The sequence below is a fragment of the Scardinius erythrophthalmus genome (genome assembly GCF_964197995.2).
Source record: "Scardinius erythrophthalmus genome assembly, chromosome: 18".
Taxonomy (NCBI): domain Eukaryota; kingdom Metazoa; phylum Chordata; class Actinopteri; order Cypriniformes; family Leuciscidae; genus Scardinius; species Scardinius erythrophthalmus.
In genome coordinates, this window is record NC_138238.1 from 35827573 (window position 1) to 35838472 (window position 10900).

The 10900-nt window shown below is 39.1% G+C and overlaps 1 protein-coding gene across 1 annotated transcript; it reads left to right on the forward strand.

The window, feature by feature from the left end:
- The first annotated feature begins 1540 nt into the window (after positions 1 to 1540).
- Positions 1541 to 10775, forward strand: ppp4cb (protein phosphatase 4, catalytic subunit b). Its single transcript, XM_081393347.1, has 9 exons — positions 1541 to 1744; positions 4048 to 4325; positions 4420 to 4471; positions 4889 to 4939; positions 7094 to 7195; positions 7296 to 7469; positions 7605 to 7731; positions 7815 to 8004; positions 9369 to 10775. Exons 2-9 carry the CDS (start codon positions 4228 to 4230, stop codon positions 9496 to 9498), a joined length of 924 nt encoding a protein of 307 aa, XP_081249473.1. The 5' UTR covers positions 1541 to 1744; positions 4048 to 4227; the 3' UTR covers positions 9499 to 10775.
- Positions 10776 to 10900: the final 125 nt, after the last annotated feature.

Here is a 10900-nt window from a genome sequence, read left to right on the forward strand (position 1 = left end):
CTAGAGCGCAGCAGAGAGTCATTAGCTGTAATATATTTAAGTACGCCACTAGAGCGCAGCAGAGAGTCAGTAGCTGTAATATATGTAAGTACGCCACTAGAGCGCAGCAGAGAGTCAGTAGCTGTAATATATTTAAGTACGCCACTAGAGCGCAGCAGAGAGTCAGTAGCTGTAATATATGTAAGTACGCCACTAGAGCGCAGCAGAGAGTCAGTAGCTGTAATATATGTAAGTACGCCACTAGAGCGCAGCAGAGAGTCAGTAGCTGTAATATATGTAAGTACGCCACTAGAGCGCAGCAGAGAGTCATTAGCTGTAATATATGTAAGTACGCCACTAGAGCGCAGCAGAGAGTCAGTAGCTGTAATATATGTAAGTACGCCACTAGAGCGCAGCAGAGAGTCAGTAGCTGTAATATATGTAAGTACGCCACTAGAGTGCAGCAGAGAGTCATTAGCTGTAATATATGTAAGTACGCCACTAGAGCGCAGCAGAGAGTCAGTAGCTGTAATATATGTAAGTACGCCACTAGAGCGCAGCAGAGAGTCATTAGCTGTAATATAAGTACGCCACTAGGAGCAGCAGAGAGTCAGTAGCTGTAATATATGTAAGTACGCCACTAGAGCGCAGCAGAGAGTCAGTAGCTGTAATATATGTAAGTACGCCACTAGAGTGCAGCAGAGAGTCAGTAGCTGTAATATATGTAAGTACGCCACTAGAGCGCAGCAGAGAGTCAGTAGCTGTAATATATGTAAGTACGCCACTAGGAGCAGCAGAGAGTCAGTAGCTGTAATATATGTAAGTACGCCACTAGAGCGCAGCAGAGAGTCATTAGCTGTAATATATGTAAGTACGCCACTAGAGCGCAGCAGAGAGTCAGTAGCTGTAATATATGTAAGTACGCCACTAGAGCGCAGCAGAGAGTCAGTAGCTGTAATATATGTAAGTACGCCACTAGAGTGCAGCAGAGAGTCAGTAGCTGTAATATATGTAAGTACGCCACTAGAGCGCAGCAGAGAGTCAGTAGCTGTAATATATGTAAGTACGCCACTAGGAGCAGCAGAGAGTCATTAGCTGTAATATATGTAAGTACGCCACTAGAGCGCAGCAGAGAGTCAGTAGCTGTAATATATGTAAGTACGCCACTAGAGCGCAGCAGAGAGTCAGTAGCTGTAATATATGTAAGTACGCCACTAGAGTGCAGCAGAGAGTCAGTAGCTGTAATATATGTAAGTACGCCACTAGAGTGCAGCAGAGAGTCAGTAGCTGTAATATATGTAAGTACGCCACTAGAGCGCAGCAGAGAGTCAGTAGCTGTAATATATGTAAGTACGCCACTAGGAGCAGCAGAGAGTCATTAGCTGTAATATATGTAAGTACGCCACTAGAGCGCAGCAGAGAGTCAGTAGCTGTAATATATGTAAGTACGCCACTAGAGCGCAGCAGAGAGTCAGTAGCTGTAATATATGTAAGTACGCCACTAGAGTGCAGCAGAGAGTCAGTAGCTGTAATATATGTAAGTACGCCACTAGAGCGCAGCAGAGAGTCAGTAGCTGTAATATATGTAAGTACGCCACTAGGAGCAGCAGACGTCACATATGTGTGGCTTTCCAAAAGGGAGGCGCTTGACGCCGGGTGGTGGAAGAAAAAGACCGACGAGCCGGGTGGAAGCCCTAAAAAGCGAACTGACGTTATATTCCTTTGATTGCTCTATTTTTTACAGGTCTGGTCGGAGTGATTAAAGGTAGGTCCCACTCGTATATTTCTTGAACTCTGTTGTGGTTTAAGCGGTAAAGAAGCATAAACTGGCCGTGTATTTGAGCAGATGTCTAGGCAGATGAGCTCATTTTCTCAGGCCTTTAACGTTAGCTGCTCAGGCTAACGTTAGTTAGCTCAGCTAATTCCGGATTGATTCGCCTGCTGCTGGAAACTGAGGTCGAGTTTGACATTAGAACATCGTGATGACTGATAATTATCGGTGGTGTGTTTATCATATTTGTCTAGAGGTTATTTAATTAATCAGGGAGTTTTCAGGAAAGTTGTGCCAGTCTAATTCACCGTCACATTGGGTAAGCGTACCAAGCCAAGTAGTTATTACATGTTATGTAAGTTAGACCCTATAATAATTTTGACAACGTATAGGAAGAGAAAGGCTTTCGATTTTTAAAATGTTTCAGCTTTTATTTTAAACAGAGCTGAGGTAACGCTCGGCTAAAGTAGAAACCAAATTGAACTGTCATCCTATTGTAATTTGAATGTAACGTTAACGTTACCCGTTTTAGATTAGTTTTACTCGTTTGACTCTAAAATTAAGGTCGTGTATGACTGTGAAAAGAGAACTTGTTTAACTTGAGTTGTGCTGCATAGTCAGCAGGTTCTTTACCGAAGGCCATTGACCTCATTCACTAATAATTGTTCCTCTCATGACGTTGTTCATTACGACCATACAATATTCGGATTTAACATCCTCATTAAACATTTGTGACTGTTTTCAGAAAGCCTAAAATTACTGTAAATAGCGTTTTGTTGGCCTCTCCTCTTCATGACGTCATACTGTGACGTAATTTGCGTTGACTAATGTTTTATGTTCGCGATTAGAAGCCAATTAAAGCTAAAACAAGTGCAATTTCTCCGTCACTACTATCACCACACAGAATGGCAAAATAACTAGGCAGGTTTTCAATTTCTCAGTCCCCCGTTTGCTATTGGTCGAACAAACAAGTTAGTCCCGCCTCCAACGCACGCCATTGGTTTAAGCAATAGATCGCAACAGTTAAAATGTGAGCTACGAGTTTGTTAACCAATGGTGTAGCTTGTGTTCAAGCCGTCAGTGTGTATTATTATTTTTTTAATAATATTTTTTTTTGACAGCAGAATTAAATCCCACCCTCGGACATAAATCCCTTAATCAACCAATAGGGTATTTATTGGAAAAATTACGAGCAGAATGGTTAGAATGTCAAAATTAATTGAAATTATTGGAAAAATTCTTTGGTTGGGAAAAGATGTCTACCCTTTTAAATCAAGACACGACCAAGGTGTGGGATAGGTCATTCTCCACTGACCCATTGGCATTTATTGAAGGGTGAAGAAGCACCAAAATGTCAAGACTGTAGTTAGTACCAGCAACTTGTCTATAAAATGTATACTTTTGGACTGCCCAATTTTTTATGTTATGAGACGGCGCTTTTTATCAGGACAAATAGTACTATACGGTTATCCTGACCACAACCGCTCTTGGTTGGTCGTAACCCCAGTGACGGGAAGGTTTAGGGGCGGGGTTGGGGTAGGTCATCACATGTGGTCCGGATAACCATATAGTACCGGACAAACTTTTAAGGACTTGTTTATAGATCCAGAAAAACTTTTAGGCTGCAATTTTTTGCACAAGTACATGTCAAGAATATTTTATCGAATTTTACGTACTTATGTTTGTTTGTTTTTTGTCTTAGTTGAATTTTATAAAATGTTTGTTTTCAGTATGCTGTATATATGACATTGTTGTTAAAAGTGCCGGTGATGCTGATATTGCAATAAACTCAAATGCTACTACAAGAAAGCAGAATTTCTGGTAAAAACTACATTACCCATGATTCTGCAAAAAAAAAAAAAGTTTCAATATAGCCTACACAACCTAAATCTAAATCAGTAGTTTTATATTTCTCCATCCTTCAGTTGTCATTTGCCTTGCTTCATGGTATTGTAGTTCTTTCCCCTCATTATATCCATTAAGTTCACAGTCTTGCACTTTTTGCTTCAAATCAAAGTTTATAATGTTGAGATCCTCCTCGTAGCTGGTTGGTTTGGTTCATGGCTTACAACTCTTAAAACTTTTAAAGTGAATACTTCTATGAATACCAAGCCCATTGAAAAAGCTTCTTGGGCTGTTTTAATATTTTAAAGTTGTCACAGATCTACAAGATTTTTGAATTAACTTCACTACATCAGTCTTTTCATCACTGGAATAAGAGAAATAGCCTATATAGTATAGTTAAGTATACCGTATTAAAATAGTTTTTCCTGTTCTGTTTTCTTTACTCCTTTCAGGTTGCTGTGCCCAGATTGGTCCCGCCACCTCTCCACGTCTCTTCATCTGGTGTGTGTGTGTGTGTCTGTTTGCATGTGTCCGTGTTTGGATTGCACAGAGAGACACTGTTAGTCGTACAGTAGCTGTATTCACGGGTTTCGTGTGAGGGGGAAACAGCTAGACGGTCTCGGCGATCCACCATGGGTGACATGAGTGATCTGGACAGACAGATCGACCAGCTGAGGAGGTGTGAGCTCATCAAGGAAAATGAGGTCAAAGCCCTGTGTGCCAAAGCCAGGTGATTACAACCAGTAGAAAACAAATCAGTCGCTTTAAAAAGCATTTTAATGTTGATCATAAGCTCATACAACACCGATGTGTGTGTGTTCCAGAGAGATTCTTGTAGAAGAGAGTAACGTACAGAGGGTGGACTCGCCTGTAACAGTAAGTATCCGCAAACGGTGCTTAGAGGGTAACACTTTACAGCAGGTTTCCTTTTGTTAACATTATTTAACTACATTAGTTAACATTAACTAACAATGAAAAGTACTTCTAAGGCATTTATCAACATTTAATGTTAATTTCAACACTTACTAATACATTATTAAAATCAAAAGATTTGTTACAGTCACATGCCTATAACAAATATATTGCTCATTGTTAATGCATTAACTAATGGGACCTAATTGTATTTACCAAGCTTTCTTCTGCAAAACTCAAAAGAAGATATTTTGAGTAATGTTAGTAACCTAACCGTTTTGGTGACTTCTTTAATGTTTCACACAAGAAAGCAAGTAATTCCTTCAAGATTAAAAATGGTTTGATCATGTAAATAAGTAAAAAGCGCTTTCTTCTCTTCAGGTGTGTGGTGACATCCATGGGCAGTTTTATGACCTGAAAGAATTGTTTAGGGTAAGTTATTTTTCATGGAAAGTAAATACAGACTGGTAAAGTGTTGCATGGAAAGGATTTCTTATATAATGAGCAGTGCTTCACACCGAATGTCAAGTCAGTATTATTTGCAGAGCGCTTTGGCAATTCACATTACTTGAAAGCAGCTTTACAGAAAATCCTGGTGTTATTGTTTATAATGAGTTGTGTTGATTTAGCAGATTAGAGTTGGGTGATTAATATACAGGGTGTGCCATTTATATGGATACACCGTAATAACATGGGAATGGTTGGTGATATTAAAGTCCTGTTTGTGGCACATTAGTATATGTGAGGGGGCAAACTCCTCAAGATGGGTGGTGACCATGGTGGCCATTTAGAAGTCGGCCATCTTGGATACAACTTTTGTTTTTTCAATAGGAAGAGGGCCATGTGACACATCAAACTTATTGGTAATGTCACAAGAAAAACAATGGTGTGCTTGGTTTCAACGTAACTTTATTCGTTCATGAGTTATTTACAAGTTTCTGACCACTTATAAAATGTGTTCAATGTGCTGCCCATTGTGTTGGATTGTCAATGCAACCCTGTTCTCCAACTCTTCACACACTGATAGCAACACCGCAGGAGAAATGCCAGCACAGGCATCCAGTATCCATAGTTTCAGGTGCTGCACATCTCGTATCTTCACACCATGGACAATTGCCTTCAGATGACCCCAAAGATAAAAGTCTAAGGGGGTCAGATCGGGAGACCTTGGGGGCCATTCAGTGTGTGAAGAGTGGGAGAACAGGGTTGCATTGACAATCCAACACAATGGGACTGCGCACGACTTTACAGTTCCCACTGGATTTCGTCCTCTGAATTTAAGCTTAATAAAGCCTGAACCTCTTCGTCGGTCCATCGGTCGTATTTAAACTCTATTGTTGATTCGAATAGCAAACAACTGTTACTGCGTGGACTCAACCAATCAAAATGCGGCATGAACTCAACCAATTAGCATGTTCAGCGCCCAAGTCCCACCCCTGAAAGCTCCTGAACTTTGAAAAAGTACTACCTCACAAGCATGGACTTTCGTTGGGGGAAATATTTACCCCGAACTTCATTTAGACCCTGATTCCTGCAGTCCCACCCCAAAGTCCCTAGTTCCTGGGGAAAGTTCCTGTGGTGGAAACGCGGCTGAAGTCATTGCCTGATTAGGCAGCGAGATGCAGCCTGTGTTTGTGGCTGAGGCGCGTAGCATTTCTTTACAAAGGGACAGCGTCAACTACTGGCCTGGCAGCAAAATACAGCGGTTGTAGTTGTTTTCTCGGATCTGTGTGAACGGGTACCCTGGTAATCCAGAGTTCTCGTGAGATCACAAGTTGAATTTGCTCCGCGAGTTACTCTGGTGTCGAGTAATGATGCTCATTAAATATGCCCCTCGATCTGAGCTGCACCAATCACATCGGGTTATCTGATATAGGCGGGCCAGAGGTGAGATGACGAAGTCATTAGTAAACATTCAAGATGGCTATGGATGAACACCAGTTGTTTGAAACGGCTTTGGCCGCTACAATGAACGAGTTAGACTTGGCTTTTTATCTAAAAGAGGAACAGAAGACGGCACGTCACACAGCAACTGCAGGCTCTGACAAACACGCATAACAGCAAATTATCTTTCTGCATAATGTGTCTCTTTTTACTACAAAACTGTGAATTCTGCCGGTATGCAGACAGTCTCATGCATTCAGGTACAAATTCGGGCTACGCGTCTACAATCACCTACGTAGGTGAAATTTGTTTGACATTTCTAATCATAAACACAGCCATGTTGAAGACTGAGGTAATGTTTTTCATTTATGCTATGGCAGTCCACTCTACTTATTGTTTTTCGAGAATGTTGCACTCCTGTTTGTCGTTGTGCACAAAACTTCACGCCAATAAATCATCAGAAATATTGCTGACTTGTGCGCCTCTCAAGCGCCCTCTTTACATTCGTCCTAATGCCTGTTCGTTGTCCGTGGATTTGCCCATATTTTGCGTTTAAAATGGAAACGTCTTTAGACATGGAAAATCGATTTTACAATCGATTCAATGAACACTTATGTCTCAAAAATCGAACAGGATTTTTTCACAAAAGTGACAGCCCTAATGAGTGTTTAAATGAGTGTTTAAAAATCTGTTCTCCTTCAGGTGGGAGGCGATGTTCCAGAAACAAACTACCTCTTCATGGGAGATTTTGTGGACAGAGGGTTTTACAGTGTCGAGACCTTTCTGCTGCTTCTTGCCCTCAAGGTACTGTCATTGTGTTATTCATAGGACGTCTGTAATGAAATGTGACGCTTGTCGTTGTTATAATTGGACATGATTAACGTATGGTAATGGCTCCTCGCAGGTGCGTTATCCAGACAGAATCACCCTGATTCGGGGAAATCACGAGTCCAGACAGATCACGCAGGTGTACGGCTTTTACGATGAGTGTTTGAGAAAATACGGCTCGGTCACGGTATGGAGGTACTGCACAGAGATCTTCGACTACCTGTCCCTCTCAGCCATCATTGATGGAAAAGTGAGTCTTTTTGTTTGTTTGTTAGTTAAAGGGATAGTTCAACCAAAAAACTAAAATAGAATTGAATTTTTTGGGTAAACTAGCCCCTTATCTCTTGTTTCCTCAACACTGGCCTGACTTGGATTTGTTTTTCAGATCTTCTGTGTACATGGAGGCCTGTCGCCCTCAATCCAGACTCTGGACCAGATCAGAACCATCGACAGGAAACAGGAAGTGCCTCATGACGGGCCTATGTGTGATCTTTTGTGGTCTGATCCTGAAGGTAATTCTGATTTCTGGAATACCGCAGATATGTTCTTCATCATCAGCATCTCATTATATGAACGTATCCCCTGTCTGACTCAGACACCACCGGCTGGGGCGTTAGTCCGCGAGGGGCTGGATATCTGTTCGGCAGTGACGTCGTGGCCCAGTTCAACGCCGCCAACGACATCGACATGATTTGCAGGGCGCACCAGCTTGTCATGGAAGGTTACAAGTGGCACTTCAACGAGACTGTCCTCACTGTGTGGTCCGCTCCGAATTACTGCTACAGGTGGGTTTGTGTCACAGCTGCTGAGTTACGAGATGGGTCCATGTAGAAAAAGAAAAGTATAGTCATTGTTATCGGAACTATCGTTTATTTTTAGTATCTAACTTACCATTATAGTGTTTATTGATATTTTGAATTAGTTTTTATTTGAAAGTTTTAGTAATTGCATTTATTTATTTATTCTAATTTTTTTTATGTCTTCATTTTAATAGTTTTAATTTTAGTTTTTTTTTTACTGAAAATGAGAAACATTTCCTTGGCAACTTGCTGAAATGATTTTTTTTTTTTTTTTTACTGTATTTAAATGTTAACTTTTATTTTATTTAAAAAAAATGTTTTAGTTTAATTCAATAATTTGTATTCTTTTTTTCTAATGTCTTTTTCTCTTTAGTTTATTTTGTTTTATTTTATTTATTGACTGGTACATCAGTTTCTAGTACATTAGTGAAATCCTTGAAAATTATTAAGGTTTTTGAGTAGTTTTATTTTTTATTTCAACTTTTTTTATTTTTTTTATGTATGTTTGTACATCAAGTTAAACTAAAATGAAGATGAGTAATGTTATAGCTGAAATAAACATGTTTTTTTATATTTGTTTTCAGTTACAAACAAACATCAATTACGATTTCACTATCAACCGTGATTTTAAAACGTCACGGTTAATTAATCGTAAAGGCTCCACTGCACCATGTGTTTCTGTTGCACGGAATGGAAATTTAAGAACATTATTAAACCCTTATTTTAGAACATACTATTTCCACGCCGAAGCGTCATGAAGTCACATGTATATCGCGTTTGTTTTATATTGTTTATTCAAAATATTCCCGAACTTGTTTAAACACCTTTGTAATGACACCTTAATAATGTTAGTTGATATAAAGCATGATGAGTTTGCTCCGAAATTCAGAGGATCTGACAGATTTACATTGTGAAATTTCATCCATTTTTCCCGAAATGCATAACAATAAGTGGCCAGTGAACATGGGAGAAGAATAAACTTTATGGTTTCATACACAATGTGCATTTGATATGAATAAAACACAACGTTAAATTATAAAGGATTACTATTGCAGCTTCCACAGACATCAGTGTTACCATCAATATACTCAACTCGGTTAATTTCACCGTCTTCACGCGAATTTTCCACTCGAGTTGAAATTTTTTTTCCGCCCGGCGCAAATTCGCGTCTTTGCATTGACTTTGTATGAAATCTACTCGCGCAAATAATTAAATTCGCGTTTGGTGTGAACACGCCATAAGAGCGTGCCTCTTTACTGTAAGAGATATTATTAAGAAAAAGAACTAATAATTCATAAAGAATATTATTGGTAATTATTTAACATGATGTCCCCTTTTCTTTGTCACAGATGTGGTAATGTGGCGGCAATCTTAGAGCTTGACGAGCACCTGCAGAAAGAATTCATCATATTCGAAGCTGCTCCACAAGAAACGAGAGGCATTCCCTCCAAAAAGCCAGTTGCTGACTACTTCCTGTGAGCTTCCTGTGTCCTTAGGATGCAAGCACTCTCAACAGGAAGTGGTGCCCTGTGTGTACTTGTATTTCTCTTTCTGTTTCCCTTTCCCTGCCCAACTGTCTTAATTGTGCTTCTTTTTTTTTTTTTTTACTTTCTCTATAATATTCCGTTTCTTTTTCTACTTTCCATCCACTTTCACATTCTTCAACTTTGCCATCAAGACACACATTGGCATTTTATTCTCTCCCACTGCTGTGAAATCTTTTGCTCTCAGACTCATTGTATGCTGTAGATGTAGATGTTTATTATGTATGTGAATAGCAGTAAGGGAAGGTGAGATTCACGTGTTCCTCAGAAAGCTGCGTTCTGAAACGGCAGGTTAAAACAGGTTGTTGGACATTTTACTTTTTATTCATTTTCTTCCTGTATGTTCTCTTCTCACGCAAGTTGTAAATGTGTAAGAGAATGGGTATGACACATTTCCTGCTTTGATTATAGTTTAGTTATCTGTTTTCACCGAGTCATCACAGTTTCACAGCTTTTGAGTTTTGTGAAGGAAACGACTGCAGATGCTGAGCTCCCAACACTGCAGTAAGAGATACATATGGACATTAACTACACTGGAAAACATGAACACCACACACACACACAAACTGGATTTAGAAAATTTGCTTTTCCCCTCTTGACTGTTTTCTCTATAGGACTTATTGTTGATTTTTATTTTTAATTTGTGAAAATAAAATGTACTTTTGTATGAATTTAAGACGTGATTTTTCTGGTTTTCCTCATCAATTTGTCAGATGTTCTGCCTGATCAACTCCTCCACTTATTTCATCCACTCTATCAAATATTTTTCTAATTGAAAATTGGAGTTACACAATGTGTGTAAAAAATAATTAGTTTTAGATCACTTTGGGACACAACTTCAGCAAATGTGCCAAAAGTGTTAATTTAAAATGGCTTGTTATTCTGCTATTAGTTAATGAACCTTAAAGATGCTATATAATTAATGCATTTGTGTCGCATATTCAATACTATTTATCAAAAGTTTGAGATTGGTAAGAATTTAAGTAAAACATACTTTTAATCAGTAAGGAATAAGGATACATGAAATTGATTAAAAGTGACAGTAAAGACATTTATAATGTTACTAAATAGTTCTATTTTAAATAAATGCTGTATGGTAAACTTTTGCTGTGTTCTCGCCATGTCGTTATTACTGTAATTTCGAGATGACAGCACGTGACGTTCTAATCGGAGCTGTTCACGGACTCGGAATTATATTGCAGCGGTCACGTGGTACAAGTCAGACATTCTGTAAAAGATGTTTTACTATATACTGTAAAACAAAAGGTTTCCACAAATATTAAGCAGCACTACTTTGAAATGTTTCTTGTGCACCATATATATAGAATGATAGTATA